This window comes from Dromiciops gliroides, chromosome 3 (genome assembly GCF_019393635.1).
Source record: "Dromiciops gliroides isolate mDroGli1 chromosome 3, mDroGli1.pri, whole genome shotgun sequence".
NCBI lineage: Eukaryota > Metazoa > Chordata > Mammalia > Microbiotheria > Microbiotheriidae > Dromiciops > Dromiciops gliroides.
In genome coordinates, this window is record NC_057863.1 from 81,770,736 (window position 1) to 81,797,888 (window position 27,153).

Below are 27,153 nucleotides of genomic sequence, written 5' to 3' on the forward strand. Positions count from 1 at the left end.
AAAAAATAATTACTAAACATCAGTTATTTTCCCTACACAATAAAACTGAACAATTAATAAAAATCTTAGAAGCGTTTTCACTTTCAAAAGAAAACAGGTAAAGAAATTATCCCTCTTTCCCCTTATTATTTTAATGTCATGATCAAAGAACAATCAAACTTTTGAAAATGCCATCCTAAGAGTATATCTAGGGGCAGCAAGGTGGTGCAGTGGATAAAGCACCGGCCTTGGATTCAGGAGGACCTGAGATCAAATGCAGCCTCAGACACTTGACACTTACTAGCTGTGTGACCCTGGACAAGTCACTTAACTCTCACTGCCCTGCCCCCCCCCCCCCCAAAAAAAGAGTATATCTAGTTAGTTCAACCTCCCATGCAATTCCTTCTACAATATTCCTGATGGTCATTTCTCTTTCACATAATCTATATAATTTATGAATACCCTTCAATTTTACTCAATATAGATTACTGTATCAGAGTGGAGAATCCTGTAGCTAAAACATGGGCATGTCATGAAATATGGCAACAGAAGATCTACTACAGTTCTCTGGTATTATTTTACCCAAGGATTTCTTTCATATGATACTTCTATTAGCATTTTTGCTCACTTAACATTATTAACAAACCTATATAAAGCTTAAAGAATATTCAGTTTGTCACTATTTAAAAAACCCCAAACCATATATATGTATATCCATCCCGCCCCCAAAAAAGAGACTTATAAGCATTTTTAAAAGCATGTTTATGTGACTGCACATAAATGTTGGTGTAAAAAGGGCATTATGACAGTTTATACCACAAAGATTACAGTAAGAAAAAGCACTTCTTTATGACAATTCACAAATTCACAAGGATCACTTTAATATACAAAGCAATTACTACCATTCTGAAACACAAAGCAGCTAATATGTACATAGTGTTAATAAAATGCATTATAACTCAGTACATTTTTTCTTTTACATAAAGCACAAAAAAGATTTAAGTAAAAAAACATTAAAACAGGGATGTTTCTAGAATGTAGGGAATTTTAATAGAAACCTGTTTTCCCCATTATAGTTCTTTATTTTGTAATCCACTCCAAAAGAAATATTAAGAGTTAAGATCAATACCCTGTTTTGTGCTGATGGTTTTGGGTAAAGTAAGAAATGGATAGAAGTAACATTCACCTCAATTTTCTTTAAAAACAACAACAAAAACAAAACAACTCTAGAAACTTCCCTGATCATATTTTTTTAAAAAAAAAAAGTATTAAATTATAAATTTGGACTAGAAATCATTCTTTCTTGGTGATGACAACCAACATGTGAATAAATCAGGCAGGGACTATACTTCTACCACAGAAAACTGATGACCCAGCACTCTTACTCCCCCCTAATAAAATCCATACTAGCAGGAAATATTGAAGGTCAGATATATGCAGTTTCTACAATTTAGCTCTCCCACTTTTAATATAAATAATTTTATTACATACATAAAATGGAGTGGCATCTGGATAAAAATACAACATTCTATAGAGCATTTTACCAATTCAATTAACATAAAATAAAGTCCCCCAAACACATGATAGACTGTTTCATTTGGCCAACTAACATAAGACCTTTATTTTCAGGGATCTCCACCTCTCCTCACCAGTTTCAAATCATCTTAGATGTATCCTCCCCTCAGGCAAGCTATTCAGTTGAGGCTGAATCTTGAAAATTCCATGCTTAAATAGGCGCAAGCATTTTATAACATCTACTCCAAGTAGGTTAACTGATTTACCTATTACTCCACATTTCCTGAGGGACTGATTTTTTTATGTGCAGGTGAGAAAAAAAACCCCAAATTGTCAAGAATATAACTAACCCCAATTCTTCCCTCCCCCTTTCATTTCCCCTCCCTCCCCCCAGCTAGGGGACCTGTACCCACAGTACCAGAATGCAGCAGACAGGTCAATATTTTTTACTTCTGTGCTAAACAAGTCTGCCTGTTTATAATATCAACTTACTTTACAGGCTTCTCTGTATTTTTAAAAGTTTTATATTTTTTAAAAAATAAATTTTCAAGCTAAAACACCTGAAAATACACTTACTCCTTTCAAACTGTATCTGGTCCCTCTTAAAAACTAGTCTGCCCCTGAGGACACATACAAAGGCTTAAGTTACATTCACTAATTCATGTGAACTTAACATAAAGCTGATGAGGACAGATGGAACTTCAGCACCCTGTTAGATTTATTTGAAATCCTTCCAACTGGCTCAGCTTAATGATATGTTCAAGCCCCTCTCCTAATCATTGAGTTTACAAAGTGAAGGAAACCAGTTCCAAGTACATAGAGTTATAGTCAATCGCTAAAGTCAACATTAACAATATTCAGGGATATATACCTAGGTGATCAATTCATCTTCATTGCTGCCTACAAAAAAAAAACTTCTAATTGTGCTTTTTTACAAATGAATGAACAAATTATTTCCATGCACCTTTTGCTTTATGTCAGTAAATTTTATTTTCTTTCACTTGCATTAGGCCTTTTCAAATATATAATCAGGTTTAAGGCTCAACACAAACCAATTTCAGAGTGAAAAATTTAGCACAAAATTTTATTTGGTTTACACAATGAAAAATCCTTTTTTTCAATCTCTTACCCTAAATGCAATTCAGATGGTTGTTTTGGTATCACATTGACAATCATAATGTTGGGCAAACATTCCACCAAAAATGGGGGGAAATTTTTGTCAGAAGAACAAAATTCAATTAGCTATATGCTGAAAGAAAATAAGATAGAGTTTGAGCCAGTCTTTATTCTATTTAGTGGCCCTGACAAATCTCCCACCTTAGCACCTAATTGTAAGGCTAATCTTCAGGTACTAATATTTCAAACAACAAAATGTCTCTGTTAAAAAACAGCCACATGATTTAATCATAAGGAAGAGAAAGATGGACAATCAGTTCATGATTACTAGCCGAAGAAGCTTCTCATATTGTCAATACCAATACCCAAGTTCCTAGAAATTGGGTAGGTTTTTTTTTTTTAAAAGTGCATTTTATACCAAACATTTACAAAGAACAGAATGTAAAAAGAACCCAAATAAATATACAACCTTTATGTCAGGTCAATGGAATATAATCCACTAATAGTTTTCAGAGCTCAAAAAAAGGAAAGAGACGCTTCCTCCCAAAATTTACTAAAAAGTTGTATTATTTCCAGTATTCCTGAACCCTGAAATGACTTCAAAATTTAACTTTAAGATACTAGGCTTAAATTGCAAAATGAAATAACCTTTACGATTTGTAAATAACTACAGCCCAGTTTGAGCTGGTGACTGGCTACTACTGCTCCTAAAATAAAAACTGATTTAATGTACATAAAGAAAAATCTGGGTTAAAAAACACTTCAAGTAAGTAAAGTATCCTTGTTAAACCAAACACTGTTGTTTCTTCCTAAGCCTTTGCATGATTCCAAATATCACCTCTACTGGTAGGTATAGTACCCAAGTGGGGATTGGGCCTGAGAAGAGAAGAGAGAATGTCAGCCAGATGACTTCCCCTTGGACAGCCTGCCTGACTGGAATTGTGCTTTCAGATAATAGCAATGTTGCCAACTTATCATCAAAACACCATTTCTGAGAACATCCTGCCTAAATGAAACTCTCGAATCCCTCCCCAGAATGGTTAAGAAAATCAGTGGTTCTTTTTCAAAGAAATCTTCCAATTTTTTTTTAAACCACTGTTATAGCTGCCAGAGACAAAGCACAAAAATAATTGAATACTTTGGGGGGAAGTTTTCAGGCAAGTACAAACATAATTTATAAGAATCAGCCTAAGATAACTAACAATAAAAAAGAAACAAAATAGTTGGAAGAGTAATTAGAACATAAAAAATGCAATCACGAGTGCTGGAATAACACAATCCAAACACTACCAAAAGGGATGCAACAGCACACAAAAATGTACGAGCTGTATCTGACCTCAATAGACTATAATACTCAGCATTCCTGACTTAAGAGCTCTCAGAGCTTCAGATTATATACTGTGTGTATATATATATATGTACATATATTATACATATGTATTTTTCCAAGAATATCTAAATTAACAGAGCACCTCTGACAATATCACAACTGTCAGCCTGGTACTTTTATTTGTAAAATAATGAAAATAAAATAAATTTTGAAACCAAATTTTTGTACTGTGAACATAATGGATCTAGCCCTTTCTAACCTGCCCTTCTGTTAAACCCTACCAAAGCCCCCAAACGCATAACTTTTAAGATATAAAAAAATCCCCCCCACACTTAGTTTTTATTAGACTTAATCTGTCCTACAGATAAAAGTGCCAACAAGCCCTAATTTGCAAAGTGAGCAATATCAATTTTGCTATTTTCTACAACATATATACAGATTCCTATGTTTTCTTTCCCTTTTGGCCAAAATGAAGAGTAAAGCATCTATTATTGGTAGCCACATGTATTCTTGGTTAAAAATGATTTCAATGTGGGTTTCTTATTAAAAAGTTACTTTCTAAATGAAAATATCTAAATTCCTTAATTCTCAGTTATATGGTTGAACAACCAAACAAATTCTGTTTTAAAAAACAACCAGAAGAAAAGTAGCCTGATTTCTATTTGTGGAAACTGAAGTCCTCAAATATATCCAAGGATCTACAGTAGATTCATTTTAAGAGCATACAATCCTTTCTCCTCACTACTTTATTGATGATTTCAATTCAGTGTTACTACCTTTAAGGAGAAAAGAGCCAGGTCATTCTTCATAACCCAATAAATAATATTAACCAGACTGTCATTATTTACCAGGAAAAAATAGGCAAACTGTCAACTAACTTTCAATATAAACTGAAAAGTACCAATTTTTTGTAAAATATATCTTTAGAGGGGAGAATCAATTTTCTAGGCACTGGCTATTTACAGTTTGTAAATAATTTTTAATGGAATTCCTATTTGACATCAATTAAGCAATAAGAAATAATTTTGCCATGAAAACAAATCCATGAATTCCCTCAATTTCTTCATTGTGGCAAATGTTGAGGAATGACACATTGTACACTAAATAGCCATTAAAAAAATTACATTATTTGTTCCAAGTAGCTCAGTCAGGTAGAAACACTAGACTTTTTAAGCTGTTTGAAAGCCTTGAGAATTTGGTGAATGCATCCACATTTATAGCTATATCACTTTAAAAGCTACATTCTTTAATTGATGGTTCCCCCACTCTGTTTACATTAAAAAACCAACAACCCCCCCACTGCTATGATAATAAAGCCATTTATAGCTTGAAAATATTGCTTTTCAAAATTGATCCAGTAGAAAGCCGACATGACTTTTGCATTTGATAGTAAACAGTCTATACAATTTGATTTCAAATGGTGATGACCTAAGACAAAAACATCAAATCCTACACTTTTTAGCATTTCTTAAACTCTCTTATAAAACTGAATGCAAAATCATAACGCAAATACTGTGACAATGATCTTAAGCCAGTGTTTTTAAAATTATTCTACATTGATATGAATTATACCTTCTTTAACAAGGTGAATTTTAATTTTATTTCGGGGTAGATTTAGTGAAATAATTTAGCAATGAATACCTCAAAGAATTATTAGATATAATTATTGTGAGATATGCTCACAAGCCATACATTTCTTATTAGGGAGTTTAGACATGCAGTTACTTTATCAAATGACAAAGATCACATGCCATATGGAAGCCCTGAAGCATAATTAACCTTTTAAGGCAAAAACATAAATTCAGGACTTTGGTGGTTTGAATGAGCATGTGAGTACGTTTACATGAATGAAACCCAAACACTATAATAGAATTCACTCTTAGACACTGCACTGGAAAAAAAAATGCATGCATAAATGAACACTGAATGCGTTTCAGAATGTTCTTATAACATTTTTATAGCTTTCACTAATAAAATTCACCTTGTGTAAATTTTATACTTAAAATGGGCTATTGTGTAATTAATTTCATTTTTCCTACAACACATTTTATTTTCATTAATATAGTATTTCATTTTTCTCTCTTTAGCATCTTGAAGGCTTTTTTGGTAATGATAAAATGTTAAGTGCAGAGGGAAGAGCAGGTATTGAATTTTTTAAAAAATAGTAAATGATTACTGTTCTGAAGCCACGGACATGAATATTCATAAAAACCTCTGTTTTAATATAAAGGGTCTATTCTATTTCTTTTAAACAGTTCTCTTCATTAAAAATTAATATGCCTTAAGTAAAAAGCTCTTCACACCTGTATTGGTTAACTTTGACTTCACTTTTGATCCAAAGGCCATGCTATATACCATTCACTTGGTGACCTTCATTAAATGTATTCCAAAATACAAAGAGAATTGCAATTTAAGAAGGGAGGTGACCTAAAAGAAAAGCCAGCCCCAAAATGCCTTGACAGGTATGAACAAGTTTTTAGCACTGCAGAAATTAGAGAATAGAACATACACAAGAAACCTCTTTGAATTAATTCCCCTAATTTTTTTTTCTATATATAAATCCCTCCTTTTGGGATATATCATTAGCAACAAATTTATAATAATTTCAATGATACAGGTCAATTGGCAATCATCACTTCTTCATTGCACCTTACTTACTTTCTGCATTCAGTCCACACCGGTACTTCAAGAGGCTGGGGGGGGAGGGGAGATGAGAGAGGAGGGAGGGGGAGATTTCTGTTGCTAAGGCAATCAAGGAGCTCAGCACAAACCCCTTGAAATTAATAAAAAAAAAATTCTTCTCACTTTCCCCCAACAATTCAAACAACATGAACACATTATCACTCCTTGAAGAGTTGAAGAGGGGATAAAAAACCAGAAGTCTCATCTTCATGATCAGGAAGATGACAATTTCTTAGGGTGGGGAGAGTGGAGGCAGGTGTTTGAATATTCACGTTTAATGCAACGCACAGATGAATTGAAATTCTGTAGTTGCTTTCAGGCAGTTTTGCGCATAGAAAAAAGAGAACTGTTTAGAAAATAAAAAGTTACCTTTGTCTTTCTGGCTGTGGACTAACCAGTCATTTTCTCCACCTTAGGAAGTGAAATGAAATCCATCCCCCAATTAATCCGATTTGTGGCAGGTAAAGGTCCTTAAGTGCTTTTCAGCGCTTCAATCAGTGTCTTGTTTTGGTTCTCAAGCACAGCCACTCTGTTCTCTAGACATTTCACATCTTCCTTTTTCTTCCTACGGGCACTCACGTGCTGCTTCCCTACAAACAGAAAAGAACATTTAAAATAAAACTCAAAGACAGCTCTCTGGGAGGAGGGAGGATGGATGGATACAGAGGAAAGGTAAGTGATTAAACAACATGTAATACATACATGGGAGTTCATTTTGGGACTAAATTAAGTGGATTTGAAAACATTTTGAAAAAACAGTTCCATGAATTAGACATTCTTAAATACATAATGAATTCAAAGAAGCTTAATAATGAAATACTAATCTTATTTCCCAACTACCAGGCTTCAGATTATCCTGGCCTCCACTTGGGCCATCGTGCCCCACTAAACTTGGACTCTGGTAGCAGGAACAACTAACTCTGGGCCATCTGATAGGTGAGCTTTCCCTTATCCCACCCAGAACCAACCCTATGCTAGCACCCTTACTTCCTGGCCACCAACCAAAACATGACATCGCATCCTAATTCCTTCAATCTCCCTTTGAAGCACTGTCTTCAATACACAACATAAACTCCTTGCTCACTAGTATTTGTGTACCCAGTGCTTAGTACAATGTCTGGCACATAGGAGATGCTAATAAAATGCTGATGATATCAATTGTGTCAATCAAAATATTCTATTATGTACAGTATAAATTATAAGTAGTGCAAAGAGAAAATTAGTCACTGCATCTCAGAAAAAACCAAAACAAAACACCTTTCTTTAAAAACCACTAATGTTTCTTCCTTAGCCATCCCTTTGGTAACACTGCCTGCCTCCCCAATTTTCTTCCTAATTTTGGCTCTGGACCTCTGACTTCACAGGTATGGGGGATATCCTAGTGCAGAAAGTCCTCTATCAATGCACATCTTGCCATCATCCTGGCAAACTTCTGGTCTTAGAAGAGTCACCTGGAGCACTGAAAAGTTAGGTGACTTGTCCAGGGTTATACAGCCATCAGATGTGGGACTTGAAATCAGGTCTTTGTGACTCTGAGGTAGGATATCTATCCACTATACAACACTGTCTCCTTTCTCCCCCATGGCACAAGACAGTAAGTTACCCATGAAAGCCTAAAAATTCTGATATATAAGCATTTTACTCTGACCTTCTAAGAACCTAATAAAACATATATGAAAAATATCTGCAACTGAAATTTTTTTCTTCAGTACTAAAACTTCAACCACTATTCCAGCACACCCAGGGTATTCTTTAGGTGTAAAAGTAACCTGATCTGGTACTTGATAGCAGAAGGAGCACTGATCTTGGAGTTAAGAGAACTGTTTTGAGTGCTGGTTCTGACACACTGAGACAGACCTTGGGCAATCGCCTTATCATCTCACTGCTTCAGTTTACCTCATCTGCAAAATGGGGGTAATAATAGCTAGTATTTATATAGCATTTTAAAGTTTGCAAAACGCTTTATTCTCATTATTTAAAAAAGTCCTCAAAACAACCCTGGAGGTAGGTGCTATTACTATCACCATCATTTTACAAGTGAAGAAACTGAAGCAGACAGATGTTAATGGTGGCCTTGAGGTCATATTTGAACTCAGGTCTTCCTGCCTTAGGTCCCGTGCTCTATCTTCTGTATCACCAAGCTGTCTCCAAATTGTACTACTTATCATACAGGGTTGTTGTTGAGGAAAATGTTTTATAAACCCTTAACTTAAAGCATCATTAAAAAATGCCAAGTGCCTACCACATAGAGCACTTAGTAAATGCTTGAATTTAATGCAAATATGTTAAAGTATAATTAATATTACTCTTAAAACCTCTTTATAAACCTTTTTCTCTCTGTACTTATTTCTGTCTTCACCAAATTCAGTTCTTATGTACAAATCCAAATTGTCTCTTTCTTTGCTTTATTCCTCTTGCTTGTTTTCAACCACCCAAGTTGTTAATTATTTTTTCAGAAGGCTGGCCTTCAAACATTAGAATATAGGCACTGGGTGCCCCTGACATCTTTTACTTTTCCAGACTAAACATATCCAGTGTCTGTAATTATTCTCATGTCATAGATGCCAGATCTCTCATCATCCTGTTCTTCCTTCACAAGACAGCCAATACTCCTCTGAAAATGTGGTCCCAGGAAAAATGTTAGTTATTATTGCTAAAGATACGCAAAGGGCTTGGATTATTGCATTTCTTACTTTTTTAAAGGCCATCCATGTTTTAGAACTGTTGGCTTGTAGTAAGCTTTTTATTATATTATTATTTTTTTTTTGCAGGGCAATGGGGGTTAAGTTTGTAGTAAGCTTTTAATGAAAAACCTCTTGCTAGTCAGATCTATTTAATACATATGTAACCCTCAAAATTAGGTATAAAAACATTATGGGGGGTAGCTATGTGGCACAGTGGATAGAGCAAAGGCCCTGGATTCAGAAGGACTTGAGTTTAAATCCGGCCTCAGATGTTTGACACTTACTGGCTGTGTGGCCCTGGGCAAAGTCACTTAACCCCCATTGCCTGCAAAAACCCCAAAAACCCAAAATCTAGCTTTAGACTCCCCATGTCGGCTTAGTCAACATCCCTCTTCCTCAGTTACTCTCTACATTTCAGCTATTCCCTATTAATGCCTATCTCCATGGCTTACCACAGGCTGGCTGTCTCTCATGCCTGGAAAGTACTGACTCCCTACTGAACTCCACCTTTGGAATCTCAAGGTTTCTGTTTCTTAAAGACTCAACCCAAGTACTCATCACATTTTTGAATTTTGTCTCCAAGAATTTCATGGACATTGTCAGATGTCTTGCTGTTATCAACATATACCATGTCTAAACATTCCCTAGACCTAAATCTAAAAAACCCTCTCTCTTGTGGGTGGGGGGTGGAATGGAGAGAGGAAGAGAACCTGGGACACAAAGTTCCTAAAAATCAATGTTAAAATTTGTTTTTACATATATTTTGGAAAATAAAATTCGATTAAGAGAAAATAAATAACCCTATCAAAAAAGGAAATGAGGGTTAGTAAGAATTGCTCTAAAGTAACCTTATGAACTCTTTTCTAAAATGGTTATAATCTTTTCTAGAATTATAGTGAGAATCAACATCAAGTTTACTAGTCTTGTTTTCAGAATATCAATCAGTTGATAAGAGCAGATGTTTATCAATACACCCACTATGTGACAGAAACTGTGGTAAGTGCTGCGGAGTGGTAGTGAATATAAGGACAAAGAAATGAAAACAATTTCTACTCCAAGAAGTGTAGCTTAGCTTACATTCTAATGGAGGAGACAACAGGTACAAATACAACAAAAAGCTAATAAATACAAATGTACAAAAACCAGTTAAATACAAGATAGAATTAGAGTGATCAGGAAAGGTTTTCCTGTAGAAGACAGTCTATACTGCATCTTAAAGAGATTCAGGCCAAGGTAGGAGGGTTTAGAGGCATCCCAAGCATGTGAGCTGGTAACTACAAAGGCATTGGAGACAGAAGATGCAGTGTCCTGTGGAAGTCCTAGTTGAATCATGGCACGTGGGTGGTCATATAGTTAGACCTACACTTAAGGAAAATTACTTAGTCATCAGTGTGTAGGATGGAGTGGAGAGAAACCAATTGAGGTGTTGCAATAATCTAAATGTATCACTTCCCTGTTGAGAATCATATTTGAGGCCCCCTCTAGACTTCAGTGGTTTCAGGATTACATACATATACCAGGGAATGAAATTTATTAGGGAAAGGAGACACTCATTTAAAGTCACCATCTTTTCTCTTCTCTTCATCATCTCCTTGAATTTCAATTCCTTTAAATGTTTGCTTTAATCATTTTATTTGAAGATCTTCCTCAGAATAATCTTTTGGAAACTCTTTTATTTGGAAGACCTTTCTTGGTTGAGAAAAAAAGTGGTAATTAGATCAGTGCTTTATCCATTGTGCCACCTAGCTGCCCTGATCTTCCCATTTTTCAAGCCATTTCCCTTTTTAGAACCTCTGCCTATGAAACTGGAATATACCTATTATGAAAACACTAGGGTACATGTTTAGGTTTGAAGTACTTTCCTTAGCTATTATGAACTCCAAGATAAGATGGTTACTCTTCAGTTTTATGTCATTTCATCATACTAACCAATTCTTCCTAGTTAGCCTGAATTAGCAGAGTCAAAATTAATCATGAAGTAGCAGCTCCCCTCAGTGCTTCCTTTCTGTCTTCTCAGTGATATAACTGTCATCACAGTAAGTTAAAATTTGATGCTCAGCTTTTAGGACAAATCAGATTTCTGAGGTTGAGATAAAGTCCATTCTCAACACTGTCCCTTGCGCCCCCCCAATACATGACTTTATAGGTTGCTTTTGTAATCTGCATCAGAATAACATTGTCTATATCCTTTATTTGTAGTTTACTCACCAAATGAAATAACTTTAGCTACAAAATTAAAGTAGAATGTCAACAAGGAAATTAAAATCAAGTGGTGATTTTCATAAATTGGTAGAAATACTATCATGCAGAAAACTGGGGGTTAGAACTACTGAATTCAAAGAAAAACCAAGAGTTTTCAAAGTCTTAATTTTAATTTATTTCCCCATCATTATGCTATTACTTTATTTCCATAATAAGTATAAATAAGTAACAGTAGAGCTGTTGTGTCACATAACAGAATTTATGTACAAGAGAAATGGCTGCCTAATAAAGCAATTTTAATGTATTAAATGTTATTTTCTGACAGAGCCAATATGCAAGTAAATTAGCATTTATCAAACACCTTCCAAGAATGCTAAGCATATAAAAGCAAGATGAGAGACAGTCCCTGGATTCAAATAAATAAAAACAGGTGATAATCAGAAAAAGTAAAGTGTACTAACAACTAGGGGGATTAGGAAAGGCTTCCTTCTAAGAGGTGGCACCTGAGATGGTCCTTGATGCAAAATGAGAATCCTAACCCTACAGGATCGAGGAAGCTAGAGAGCTGGAGAAAAGGCAGGCAGAGAGACAGAGTTTGGCAAAGGTCAGGGAAATAGCAAATGGACAGTCCAGGTGAGAAGGTACTATGAATGGAGGAATGTGAAATGCAGTGGGAAACAGAATGGAGAAGATGTAAGAACAGACTGGCTATAGGGGAAAGAGGAGTCAAGAATGATTTCCAAGGTTAGGAACATGGGTGATTGGAAGGATAAAACTAGAATGTGTATACAAAAATGTTATCAAGATAATAAAATCACTTCCCACCTAGGCTAGATGTCATCTTGCCCATTCTGTCTCTTTTCTATATTCAGTCTTTTCCCTTCCCACAAGAAATCCATGGCCCCAAAGAAGGTATACTTACAAGAGTGTGTAAGTATAGCCTCTCCCCTGCCCCCCCACAATAGTTTAAGCAGCCACACTAGAGAGAAAAACGATCCCTTCCCCATAGAATCAGAGAGGCACATGAGCTAGTCAGGATCGTGACAGTTCATTTAGCCCAGTTTCCATATTTTTACACAACAGGAAACCAAGAGATAAACGTTTCTTGCTAAGAGCTAGGACTAAAACCCCCAGGGTTTTTGTATTAATCACCATTTATTAAATGTTATTAAGTACCAAGCAATGTGTCAAATGTACAAAGGCAAAAATAAAACGGCCCCCTGTCCTCAAGGAGCTTACATTCCATTAGGAGAGACAACATGTACACACCAATATTCCTCCCCTGCCCACAGTGATGAGGGGGTGGTGGTTAAATTTTGTTACACAATGTTTGGTTTTCTAAATGTTTCACATATTTCTCTCTTGCCTTCCCAACTACAACCCTGAAGGCAGGGCTGATGTCTGTTTCTTTTGTATTCCTCAAAGGTCCAGCCACATAGTAAGTGCTTAATAAACACTTGATTTATTAATAATACTGTGTTCTGGGGACAGCTAGATGGCGCAGTGGTTAAAGCGCTGGCCCTGGATTCAGGAGTACCTGAGTTCAAATCCAGCCTCAGACACTTAACACTTACTAGCTGTGTGACCCTGGGCAAGTCACTTAACCCCCATTGCCTCGCAAAAAAAAAAAAACTACTGTGTTCGACATTGCTTTATAGGTTTGATTTGCTCTTTGGAAGCTATGATTTCTCCTCATGTTATTGCCACAATTCATATAGTTGTTATTAGGTGAATGGTGGCTATCCTCCTAAGGTGATATAAGCTAATACCAACTAGGCTTTTAAATAAGAAGTTAACATTTATATTGTACTTTAAAGTTTTCAAGGCTCATTACATTATGTATTTCTTATTTGATTCTTACAATAACCTTGTGAGCACTACTTGTCTTCCATTTGTAGATGAGGAAACTACGTCTAAAAAAAGGTTTGAGTGTCACACAGCTCAAAAAGATTAAAAAGCAGGCCTTCCTGAGTCTAGGTCCCCTTATGATGCATGTGTATGTGTGTGTAACTAAAACATTAAAATATAACACAAGATTTCTTTTTTTCCCCTCAGGATGTCAAATTTCTAATGATGGATGTGGCTGGAGTTAGGGGACCTGGTTTAAATCTCATCTGATACTAGCTGTTAAAGCTCTACCAGTTCTAGATTTGTTCCTATATTACTCGGGGTCTTTAGAAAACTTATACATCCAGGGTCTGTGTGTGACCAGCCAGGCCTCTGCACAATGAACCTCAGACTCCAAACTTCATCCTTGATTATAAAAGGGATACCTGAGGAGATCCACCTCTCCATTTTTGCTAATTTTCCTTTTGGGCCAGACATAACTCAAGATGTAGGCATTATTGGCTTGTGCCTAAATCAGGGACTCAACCTTTTTGTGTCATGGAAATCTGTGGCACTCTAGGGAAGCCAAGGACCTTTTAAGGACCCTTACTTAGGATAACATTTTTAGGTGGAGAGAAAATAAAATATATAGGATGGCAAAGAAAGAAATGAATTATATTGAAACAAAGTCATCAGAAACAACCCCCCCCCCCCAAGTCCACAAATGTCAAGCTAAGAACCCCATGTCTAGATAATGGGACAAAGAAAGATGTATCAGGAATAATTGTCCTTATTAGCTTTCAGTTTGTTGATTTACATAGTAAAGCCATCTCAGAAGATAGGAATGAAGTCAAGAGAATAGCAATGGAAGGATTAATTTTAAGGCCAAATTTGAGATTTGGGATGGAAGGTAGTTTTTAAGCAATTTAAGCAACTACATTAGGAAAAGGCATGAGAACTAGGTAGTTTTCCCTCAAAGAATCTTAAAAAAAAAAAAAAGACAAAGTAGAGCCTTCTTAGAAGAGATGTACAATCACTGAGTCTGTCCTATCCATCTACACAGGAAAGACCAACTATATATCTGACTGGACATTCAATAAAGCTTATCCAAGGAACAAGACAATAGGAATGAATGATGAGCTGGGCCCAAAGTTGAGAAGGTTTGGATTACTTCTGGGAAACTGAAAAGCATTTTTACATTTTTCTTAGTGCTGACAATAAAGATAAAGCATGTGAATTTTATAACAAATTTCCTCATGAAACTTAGTTATTTGGTAGGTATTTTTGGCAAAACCAAAAAAACGCAACTGAATACTCTAAACAAATCAATGTAAGGTCCTTAAATTCTTATCATGATCCAGAAAAAAAGAAAAACATCTTTATGAAAAATTAGAGCTATGTATAGTACAGTTAAAATTTTTAGAAAAATGTTCCTTAATCTAAAACTCCCCATCACTCCCTGTAAGTAAATGACCTACTTATTAAATAATCACTTGCTGGGGGCAGCTAGGTGGCGCAGTGGATAGAGCACTGGCCCTGGAGTCAGGAGTACCTGAGTTCAAATCTGGCCTCAGACACATGACACTTACTAGCTGTGTGACCCTGGGCAAGTCCACTTAACCCCCAATTGCCTCAACAACAACAAAAAAATAATAACTTGCTTGGTTTATAAAAGTAATTCTCATTTTAATTTAAAGGCTAGAATATTCTTAAATATAAAAGGAATAAGGAACTCAAAGCATGATAATACAGCTTGGTCTTATTCTATCTGAACAAGAATATTTAAGAGATGATCTTTTAGATTAGCAGATAAAAAAGGAAAATTAAAAATTTGTTAGAGGGGATTTCATTCAGGAAGAGAGATACACTGTTGATGCACCTATGAATTAGTTTAACCATTGTGGAAAGAAATTTGGAATTATGCATATAAAGTGGCCAAAATATCCATACCCTTCATAGGCATATTCAAGAAAAGGGCAGTGGAAAATGTAGGTTATATAAAAAACAAAGTATGAAAGAAAATCGAGAATGTCAGTGACACATCGAGAAACTTTGTGCCTCCAAATTAACACATTCTTTACATTAAACGAATAGTTACATTTTTGTTATAAATGAAATGTGATACTTATAAAAGGATTTCATTAATAAATAGTTACATGTTGTTTGTTGTTGTTCAGTTGAGTTGTGCCCTAACTCAGGAAAAGATGCTGGAGTAGTTTGCCATTTCCTTTTCCAGTGGATCAAGGCAAACAGAGGTTGAGTGACTTCGCGAAGATCACACAGCTAGTATATCTGTGCCTGAATTTGAACTCACATCTTCCTGATTCCAAGCCCAACTACATGTTACATTTTTATTATTTGTTTAAAATGTGTTGTTATAACAATAGCAATTCATTCTTACTTGAATAAAACATGAACTAAAATTATCTGCATACATGGTTTTAAAATTTTTTGTTTGTTTGTTTTTGTGGGGCAATGGGGGTTAAGTGACTTGCCCAGGGTCACACAGCTAGTAAGTGTCAAGTGTCTGAGGCCGGATTTGAACTCAGGCAATCCTGAATCCAGGGCCGGTGCTTTATCCACTGCGCCACCTAGCCGCCCCCTGCATACATGGTTTTATGAAAAGTGTGGGGTGACAATTCTAGGGGAGGAGAATTACATAAAACTTGAAAACCAGAGTCTGAGAGGAGAATATTTTAGGATTAAATAGTTTTGCCATTTCCCAAGGGCAGAGGGTTCTGAGGCAAAAAGGATCTTTCAGATCTAATTATCTCTTCCTCTCTTCCTTAGCCCCAGGATAACCTTAGAAAGGACAGCATGTATATAGTAAATGGAATGAGAAGTGCTTCAAAAATAAGATGACACTAAACAGAGAATTTGGCTGGATGAGGTGGTATACAATTGTAATATCAGTTTGTGAAGAGGCTGGGGTTGGTAGTTCTGAGTTGCAGTAGGCTATGTGGATTGGGTGGCTAAACTAAAATCTGGTATTAATATAGTGAGTTGGGAGGGTGGGAAGAGATGAATGGATCAGGTTGTCTCAGGAGATATGAACTAGCTCTCCTAAAGCTAATGGATTAAGGCCAAAGCTCCCATGCTGATCAATGATGGGATTTCCAGCCTGGCCAAGATGGGGAGACCCAGTCTTTTTTTTTTTTTTTTAAGTGAGGCAATTGGGGTTAAGTGACTTGCCCAGGGTCACACAGCTAGTAAGTGTTAAGTGTCTGAGGCTGGATTTGAACTCAGGTACTCCTGGATCCAGGGCCGGTGCTTTATCCACTGTGCCACCTACCTGCCCAAGACCCAGTCTTAAAAGAAACAAACAAGAATCTTGAGAGAAAGAAAATACCTTCTATCCTCTCCTACCTTAGAAATGGTAAGAAATCAGGTAACAATTGAATTAATCTGTCTGAGCTTTTAATTAACATCTTATTAAAAGAAATAAAAGTAGCAGCTGCTAACGATGTTAAATGGGTTAATTGGGGAGGGGGTCAGGATCTGTGATTTCATAGAGAATATGCAATTTACAGTGGCAGACAGCTTCCTATGAGCACTGAGAAGTTAAGTGAGTTCCTAGAGTTAATCATCAGAATGTCAGAACCTAGGTCTTCCTGACTCCAAGGACAACTCTCTAGTAGCTATTCCAAAGCTACCTCTCTAATCAAATTACTTCACAACTATGGCTCTAGGTAGAATGCTCAACCAAATAAAGGATAGATAATAAAAAGCAAAATAAATTATTTTAAATACTTAGGAGATTTTTGTAAATAAAGATGAAATCAGAAAAACAGCAGAGTATGAAAATACTGGTATGAATTGATAACAGGCTGATATAACTGTGAAGTGATTCCAAGTATTCTGGATTACGTTTTTGAATTATGTAATAAAAGTGACCACACTGTCCATACCAGCTATCCTGTACTTAGTCACATCCTTCAGTTTTACCTTGTTTTAGAAGATCAAATCTGAGTTATTTATTTAAAAAGGATGAAGGCTATTATAAAAGAATGAGAATGAGAAGGAACGTTGGCAGATCTTACCTTCTTCACAAATATCAGAACCCCCTCTCCCCCCCAAGATAGGGACCATTTCCTCCCTAGACTTCAGTGGTGAGTCTGCACCTAAAGGGGCAGGGGAAGAAGGCTGTCATTTTATGGAAGAAACCATAATGCTCTCATTCTAGTAAAATACAACCAGGCTACAAGAGAGACTCAAAACTCCAATTCAAAAGTGAGAGGAAAAGGAAAAAGGGGAAAAAAATCCCAATAAGAACTAAGAAAAACCTGGGAGTTGTAATAAAACCTCAGTATGGCATCCTTCTGCAACCTAAGCAAAAGGTCCTTAGAGGCAGTCCCATGTTTGGACCATGGAGGTATGTCAGCTTAAGCTTTCCTTCATAGACCAGGGCAGAACCTGCACTTTTCAGCTCATTGTACTCTCCACCTGAAGCTCTACATGGTTTCGGCTCCACTGAACAAGATGCCCCAGTGCTGGGCACCGCCATGCCAGGTACCCCCCCTGCTAGACTATCAGCTATTTGAAGGCAGGGACTTTTTCCTTTTTTTATTTGCATCCCCAGAGTTTAGCACAGTTTCTGGCACATAGTAGACCCTTAATTTTTTTTTTGCTCAATTGAACCTTATCAAATCCTATGGAAGCTGCCTGTTTCCACAGCCTTCTCATTGTGGGAGATTGATGACCCTGCAGTTCCTTTATCTGATGGGTCATTTTCCTCCTAAGCATTTCTATTGTAAGAAAGTGAGCCAGGTCAGTCAGGTTCCTTCCTTTCTGAGCCCTGCTCCTGACTTTCCAGAATTCCTAAGCCACCATGCTCTACCTGATTTCTTATACTGGGAGACAGGTCCAAACTGCATGGGTGGCCCTTTCCTCCCCAGATCTTCATGTTAGGGAAAAGCACCAGGCCCACCATGTTTATTGTTCTAGGTCCTACTCTTCATGCTCCAGGCTTCTTTTTTCACCATGTTTCCCCACTGTAGCTCCATCCCCTCCCCCTTTCCCTCCCAATATTCTCAGCTTCTTTTTGTGCTGTCCTCCCCCATTAAAATGTTCCTTAACAGGGGCAGCTAGGTGGTGCAGTGGATAAAGCACCAGCCCTGGATTCAGGAGGACCTGAGTTCAAATCTGGTTTCAGACACTTGACACTTACTAGCTGTGTGACCCCGGGCAAGTCACTTAACCCTCACTGACCCCCCACCCCCCAAAAAAAGGAACCCCAAACTATAAATTTTAAAAAATGTTTAAACTGGAAATCGAGGGGTTGCCCATCAATTGGGGATTGGCTAAACAAGTTGCAGTATATGAATGTAATGGAATACTGTTGTGCTGTAAGAAATGATGTGCAGGGGCAGCTAGGTGGCGCAGTGGATAGAGCACCGGCCCTGGAGTCTGGAGTACTTGAGTTCAAATCCGGCCTCAGATGCATAACACTAGCTGTGTGACACTGAGCAAGTCACTTAACCCCAATTGCCTCACTAAAAAAAAAAAAAAAAAAAAATGATGTGCAGGCAGATTTCAGAGAAACTTGGAAGGACTTACATGAACTGATGCTGAGTGTGAGATGAGCAGAACCAGGAGAACATTGTACACAGTATCAACAACATTATGTGCTGATCAACTGTGATAGACTAGATTCTTCTCAACAATACATGGTCTAAGATAGTTCCAAAGGACTCATGATGTTAAATGCTCTCAAATCCAGGAAAAAAAATAAGAACTGTGGAATCTAGATGCAGATTGAACCATACTATTTCTATTGTTTTTATTGTTTTTCTTTTTTGAGGTTTTCCCTTTTTGCTCTGATTCTTCTTTCATAGCATGACCAATGCAGAAATATGCTTAATATGATTATACATATATAACCTATATCAGATTACTTGCTGTCTGGGGGAAGGGGGAGGGAGGGGGAAAAATTTGAAACTAGAAATCTTATAAAAACAAATGTTGAAAACTATCTCTACATGTAACTGGAAAATAATAAAATACTTTTATGGAAAAAAATGCTCCTTAAGGAGATGTTCTCTTCTTTTTGCTTAGACTTAGCACATGCCTGGCACAAAACAAGCAAGTGAAAGATACTTAATTCGACACAGAGAAGTATAGATGATTTCATATATATTGGCATCATGGATTTGTGCAGGGGATTTTGTAGTAAGCAGAAATCAACATGGCATGGGGCAACTGCCCTTGGGCAGAGATGACAGTCAAACAGAACACTGATTGACTTTGAAATAAACACATTAACTTTTGAACAGCCTTGAGGTGGTCAAATGTACAATCTTCTACAGCCACAGATACCACCTAAGCAAGCAAGATATGGGTTAGAAAATGTAACTAGGCTCCAGGGTCTTAGAAAATAAGGAAAAAGTTGGAAGCTCTAGAAAAGAAGACTGGAAGTGGGGGAAGTACAGGAAGCAATAGGAAGCAATAGGAAAAGAACAATCCTGAGCAAATAAAGTTATCCTTTCCAAATCAAACATACATGGAACAAAAACGAAAGGAGACCTAGGACTAGAAGAATGGGATGCATAAATTTAGTGAATGGAAGGGAAAAACCTATGGTCTGGAATCCTGGTAATGAGAAAGGCGATAACAGGGATGAAAAGGCATAAGGAAAGATGATTAGGGCTGGAGATGCTGGTACTTCCTAAGCCATGATCTTAGTTGTCTACAGACTTGCCTGGGAGGACCTTTGCTGCCAATTCTACTGTCTGCTGAGTATGCCTTATCGAGGCTGTAGGTGGGTGGGGACAATGCCAGTAAACACTACAGAAGGAATTAGGAGACACTTAGTCCAAGGCTCCTACTATGTCCTATTTTACCAAAACAACTTCCAGAATACCAATGATAAGATGCAGCTAGGCTCAGGCTTTAACTATCATGTCTCTCACCTTAACCTTAACTTCTAGGGTGATCAGTGTTCCATGGCCTACCCTCTTCCCCTCCCCCACCCCAGTCCAAAACCAGAAGCTGAGCAGGTATATAAGCAGTCCTGTTTTCTTCATGCTTCTTTCATGTAGGTGGTCATTTTTTCAGATTTTAATAGTCATGAGATACCACCCCCCCCAAAAAATACTACCTTACTCATGCCAAATTTTAACATAGGATGATCCTCGATGAAAGAGTGGATTGGCTTGTTGAGTGGCTGGAATAAAACTCAATGTAACACACTGTGGTCTCTATTGTGGTCAGACTCATATGGGCAGATCCATAGAGCAAGGAAAGAAATTTCTCTCAAGTTCAACAAAAAGGCAAAGAGTCAAAACTGCTTTATATGAGCCTGAAAATAGACAATCTTGAAATCTTGAAGGCTAGACAAAGGGCTTTTGAGATGATACAAATTCTATTATTGCAAAGTAGAAAAAGAGACAAGGGAAATAAAGTCACTAACCCTCTTTCTAGGAAAAACAACACAACCTATAACAATCGAAAGAAAGACTGTGGAGGATGGGTAATTCCAGAAATGACTGTCAATCCATGAGAGTTATTCAATGCCTCAAAATTGCTGGTCAGCAAATATGTGCTTTCTTTGCCAAGCAAAAGGACATGTCAACGAAAGGCAAACCATTATGAACAAGGATGAAAATATTAAGTATCACCTCACAAAACAAGGAAACACATTAAAAGGAAAATAAGGGGCAGCTAGTAGCGCAGTGAATAGAGCATCGGCTCTGAAGTCAGGAGGACCTGAGTTCAAATCTGGCCTCAGACACTTGACACTTACTAGCTATGTGACCTTGGGCAAGTCACTTAACTCCAACTGCCTCACTTAAAAAAAAAAAAAAAAAAAGGAAAATAATCCTGGAGCCTGGCATGAGATTCATATCCCATATCATCTTGAGAGCATATAAAAATAAACCAGAAGAGGCCAACATATAGATGTGAGATGAAAGAGAGCCATATTTGGGCTCTATCACATGTGTACCTGACACACCCTATGAGGAAATAGTAGTATAACTTAATAAGATTAAATATGAGTGTCTAGATTAGACCAAACACATACTGAAGAAATTCACTGCAATTTTAAAGGCAAAAGATAGCCTAAAAAATTGATTTCTAAAAGATCATAACTGTTGTTTATACTGAGACAACCATCCCCATTCCAGGACATTGAAAAAAAAAAAACAACCCAAATACTACCCACAGGCTTACTTTCTAATTTCTTTAGAAAATCTTTATGAGAATGATCTATATTCACACAGAGAGGATCCTTAATGATGAAAACATAAGATGAGAGCAGATAGACTTAGATAATTTTCTACACCTTTACTTTAGCTTGTATATATCTCATTTGTACATGGTTGTTTGCATGCCATGCCCCCCCCCCCAGATTGTAAACTCCCTTAGGGCAAGGGACTGTGCCTTTTTTGGAGGTATTCTCAGCAATTAGCAGGCCTTGCATATAGTAGGCTATTATGAATGCAAACGACAGAGTTAGACAAGGGGTCAGGAAGCTCTGACTAGCCTGGATAATTACAAGCTCTGTGGGTCTGTTTTCTTATATAAAATAGGGATTAAAAACAGTAGCTACCATTGAGTGATTTATCAAATGCTTATCGCAGTCTGAATCAAGCAAGCAGGAAGATCAGATTCTGTCTCCAGACATCACATCAAGAATGGATATGAGTGGGGGGCAGCTAGGTGGCGCAGTGGATAAAGCACCGGCCCTGGATTCAGGATTGCCTGAGTTCAAATCCGCCTCAGAAACTTGACACACTTACTAGCTGTGTGACCCTGGGCAAGTCACTTAACACTCATTGCCCCGAAAAACACAAAAACAAAAACAAGAATGGATATGAGTGAGCTCATCTCCGGATGAACGTTTCAAGACTCCCTAATAAGGCCCCAGATGACTTCACACTAACCTCTCTTTCAGTAGTTAGTACATGAGCTTCCCATTTACCATGAATATTGCAGCCATCTGACTAAGAGCCTCCTCATGGGCCATTTCTCCACAACTCAAAATCTCTCTTAAGAAAACGGATGAATTCTAACTGCGGATTGAAGCAAGCTTTTTTTTGGGGGGTGGGGGTGGGGTGGGACTATGGGGGGTTAAGTGACTTGCCCAGGGTCACACAGCCAGTAAGTGTCAAGTGTCTGAGGCCAGATTTGAACTCAGGTACTCCTGAATCCAGGGCTGGTGCTCTATCCACTGCGCCACCTAGCTGCCCCTGAAGCAAACTTTAAGAAAATTATTATTTTTATTGTTTTATATTGTTTGTTTTCTTTTTTTAAAACATGGCTAATGTGGAAATGTTTTGCATGACTTCTTATGTATAACTGATAAAAACTGCTTGTTTACTCAAGGAGGGGGAAGGAGTGGGAAATAGTAAAAAGAATTCAGAACTCAAAAATTTAAAATTACATGTAATTAGTAAATATTTAATGAAATTATAATTTAAAAAATCTTCTCAACTCAATTTTTTCTACTTTAACAACTTGGTTCAGCAGAACAAAATGTAACTTTGAAGGCTTTTAAAAAAAAAAGGTGTTTTTCCATGTGTATTTGAAAATCTTCATATAAAATTATGCCAGATATGGTTGTAGAGATAATCTGGGTCAATAACTGGAATATGATTACATGAAGAAATGTGCAAAATAGGAAGACACAATTACCTGGGGTATTTCTTGCAATGTCACAGAAGATGAGTTTCACAGAGTTCAAAGAAAACAAATCCCCTATGGATGGTAAGGTTTTCAAAAATGCTCTTTGTAAAGGATATTATACTGACTGTACAGGAGCCCAGAACCTGACAAAGTCTCTTCAGTGAAATCCACAATAAAAGCAAAAGACATTATCCTTCCATTGTGGATGGTTAAATCAAAGTGGATGAAATGGTATACATATTATCCAGACTAGTGAATGTAACTAGATGGGGAATTCACCAAAGTTGTACTATGTGAGTTACTATTACCAACATGGTTGTGAATCATGGGATATTATAATCTCTTAAGAACCCCAACTTAAGAGTAACAGTATAAATATAAACAGAATTTAAGCACATTGCCAAAGAGTAAATGAAAAGGAGCAAAAATAATACCAAAAAGAATGTACTTTGAGAAATAAATGTTCAACTTATCATGTGGTCTTAAGTGAGGCAATTGGGATTAAGTGACTTGCCCAGGGTCACACAGCTAGTAAGTGTTAAGTGTCTGAGGCAGGATTTGAACTCAGGTACTCCTGACTCAGGGCCGGTGCTCTATCCACTGTGCCATCTAGCTGCCCCTTATCGTGTGGTCTTATGGCGAGAATGACAATCAGGACATGGATGGAATGCCTAAGTGCTGTAAGTGGAACCCCAAAGATATTAAGAGAACTAGAAGACACCACCTGGGGCTGCTGGATGACATTCCTCAGGAGGATTTATCTAAAGATATGAGCAAAAGCTGCATAAAATAGAAGGCATGGGCAAAGGGGTAAAATGATCATGGTATAAAACCTTATACTTATATGCCAATCATAAAGTGATACAACTGTAAAGTTAATACATTTATCTAGTCTAGCTTATAAGGAAAATACAACACACACATCAACTTAATTTCTTCCAACTTTTAAAAAGAAAATAATTTCAGTTAGTCCATCTGGTTAGAGCATAGTAATAGTAAGATAAAATCTATACAAATGAATCCTTGAAACAGGGTTCCTACTGAGAAATGAAACTCTGTGTGTGTGTGTGTGTGTGTGTGTGTGTGTATGTATGTATGTATATATATGTATATGTATGTATGTACACACACACATACACACTATATACAAAATAAGTTATCTAATGAATCCATGCTGTTGGTCACCAGTGAAGACAAGCAGAAAGAAGCAAGTGAGGGGCAGCTAGGTGGTGCAGTGGATAGAGCACCAGCCCTGGAGTCAGGAAGACCTGAGTTCAAATGCAGCCTCAGACACTTGACACTTACTAGCTGTGTGACCCTGGGAAAGTCACTTAACCCTCATTGTTCCACAAAGAAACAAAACCAAAAACAAACAAAAAAGAATCGAGTGAGATAGCTAAGCATACATCTCCAGAAAAAACAAAATGTGCATCATACAAAGCATAGCACATTTAAAAGACTTAATGATTTTTCTTTCTTTTTTTGTGAGGCAATGAGGGTTAAGTGACTTTCCCAGGGTCACCAGTGTCAAGTGTCTGAGGTCAGATTTGAACTGAGGTCCTTCTGAATTGAGGTTGGTACTTTATCCACTGCGCCACCTAGCTACCCCCACTTAATTGGTTTTTGACTTAATCTAAGTTAATTCATTATTACATACCTATTCTTCATGAGACGAACTTCTCTCTTTCGTGCTGCCTCTTCTGCAGGTTGGGTAGGAAGTGCTGGGGATGAAGCCATAACAACACCAGGTGCAATGGTACTGGTGGGTGCCGTTCGAATCTGGTATGTTTGTACATCTCCAGAGGCAGCTGAGAAGAAACTAAAAAATAGGGATATAAGGCATGAGACTTTGAAGCCCTACAATATGCAAGTGTTAAACTAGCATCACTATAAACATGACAAAGGACAAAAATGGGATCAAAGGATTGGAGGACTCTGGCATTGTTTGGGTCATCAATGGAAACTAATTCCTAATTTAATGTATCCATGAGTAAAGCCCCTTGAATGGAAAAGGATTTGACCCCGCACTGCTATGTGTTATCATTTTCTTTCACTGAAGGATAATTCTATTCAGTTAACAGGCTTACCAACTTTAGATCTAAAGGTAAGTAGGAAATAGCAAGGACGATCTTCTGAGACAGTGAGTATTGTCTCCAATGCCTTCTTTTGATATAGGTAAATTCATATTTTAATATTTCAAGCAGAATCTTTTGCCAGGATATAAAAACAACCAAAACTTTTCAAATGTAGCAAAATGGATGAGAAAATAAAGCATTATGGTCAACTGTTACAGTTTTTAAAATAAAATAAAATGTACACTATCAAAGAGTATTGTTTGAGACACTAAATTATTCACGCAGACACTGTTTTAATTGGTAAATAAATTCAGGTTGTGTTTTACTAACCAAAATAACCAATGATTATGAAAAGAAACACAACCAATATTCTTTCCAAACAAATCGGCTCTAAACTAGACTATACTCCCAAGGAAAAGAAATTTAAGGAAATTTCAAAGAATTCCCGAAGTTTTCATGAATTATTCATATTTACTCCCAGACCTACCACCACCTTATCAGTACCAATTAAAATGTGTAGTTTGGGGGAGAAAAGTTAAGATTTATATACTAAGACATGTTACCATCTTCAAACTGACGTTCAGAATTCAAATTCACTGACATCCTGCTTTACATTTTTTGAGTACCTGCATGTAAAGTGAAAAGGTGTTTTATTCCCATTAATATGCAGTATATTGTTTTCAAAACGTTATTCTTTTAGTAACAGGATTATGTTCTGTAAACCTCCTAAGCTCTTTAAGTAATTAAGAAAATATGTATTTGATTTTTTTAGGATTATTCAAAGGAAAATATCCAAGTTGAAAGACAAATAGTCACTTGCCTGACATAAGGATTAAAGGTTTATATCTGCAATGGAACATTTTTAAGGAAATAAGTGATAGGTCTACTTTCTATCATTCTAACTTACAAACTCTACTTTTAAAATGACAAATCTAAAATCTGTTGCCAATTATTTATATTCTTAATGTGGAATGAATTAGTATTCTTGAAAGATCCATATAGCTAAAAAGAAAAAAAAAGGACCAATTCTTCTTTATAAAAAATTCTAGAACCAAAATAGAAGGTAAACAGGCTTTTTTCAAACCCAAAGTTGATAGAATGCAATTTCCTCTATAATGAAACTCTATGTGCCCACAAAAGGAACAAAGCTAAATATTACTCTTAGAGAATCATGGAAACAGAACTCATACTAGTATTATAATCTTGACATAAATGTGTAATATAATTACACATTTTTGGCTTAAAAAAGTATTTTAGGAAGCAATCTGTGACATTAAATACAAAAAGGTGGTAAAATCTTTTCAGGGGAAGAGAAATCATAACATTTTAAGACAGAAAGGGACTTTTAAATCCTCATTTTAGATATGTGGAAACTGAGCAGTAGGAGGACTTGCCTAGGTCATACAGCAAGTCAAGGAAAGTAATTTCATTCGGTGCACTTTCCATGCATATGTTCAAAGGAAAAAAAAGACAGACCACCTTTTAAAGTCTAGAAACACTTGCTTTTGTGCCACGACATTCTGGTCCAATAGAAATGGTGACACATTTTAGAAAGACTATTACAGTCTCCGTGATTAATGAAATAGATGCTTAAGTTTGGAGCATTCTTTCCAACAGTGACTTACACTGTACTTACTTTTGCTGCTATAGTTTGTCAAGTTACAATCTTCTCGGAACAATCACAACACATTCAAAAATTCTGAAATTCTCTTACCTTGCACAACAACCTGGTTGCTAGGTACGAGGATCTGTTGCCCATCAGTGGTTTGTGCATACTGCAGGATGGTGGTGCTGGCCTGAGTGGCAGCTGCATTTGTCATAGTTAACGGTCTGCAGGCCTTGTACCCCGTCTGTGCCATTGTTAGCCAATTGTATTGCTCCTCCCTGGGTAATGGCAACTAAAACCCAAAGAATTTTTACTGTTACAAATAAAAATAAGTCATAAAAAAGACTACAAATACATATTTACAAGAAACACTGAACATTTACTGTAACTAAAACCTCATCACAACAAATGTGATGTCAAAAAGAAAGGTTCTATCACTTCTGAATTATATGCTGAAGAGTTATCTAAAAGGTGGGAGAGTTCATGCTCATTATCTCATTCTGTTAATGTAAT

At 36.7% G+C, this 27,153-nt stretch overlaps 1 protein-coding gene across 1 annotated transcript in view; it reads right to left on the reverse strand.

Annotated features, from left to right (window-relative positions):
• Positions 1-724: 724 nt before the first annotated feature.
• Positions 725-27,153, reverse strand: part of CREB1 (cAMP responsive element binding protein 1) — an 82,376-nt gene continuing 55,947 nt past the window's right edge. The window contains 6 exon segments of the mRNA XM_043994770.1: positions 725-7,097; positions 7,100-7,192; positions 7,194-7,212; positions 24,617-24,767; positions 26,749-26,860; positions 26,862-26,932. Coding sequence (XP_043850705.1) covers positions 7,065-7,097; positions 7,100-7,192; positions 7,194-7,212; positions 24,617-24,767; positions 26,749-26,860; positions 26,862-26,932 — 479 coding nt within the window. The 3' untranslated portion in view covers positions 725-7,064.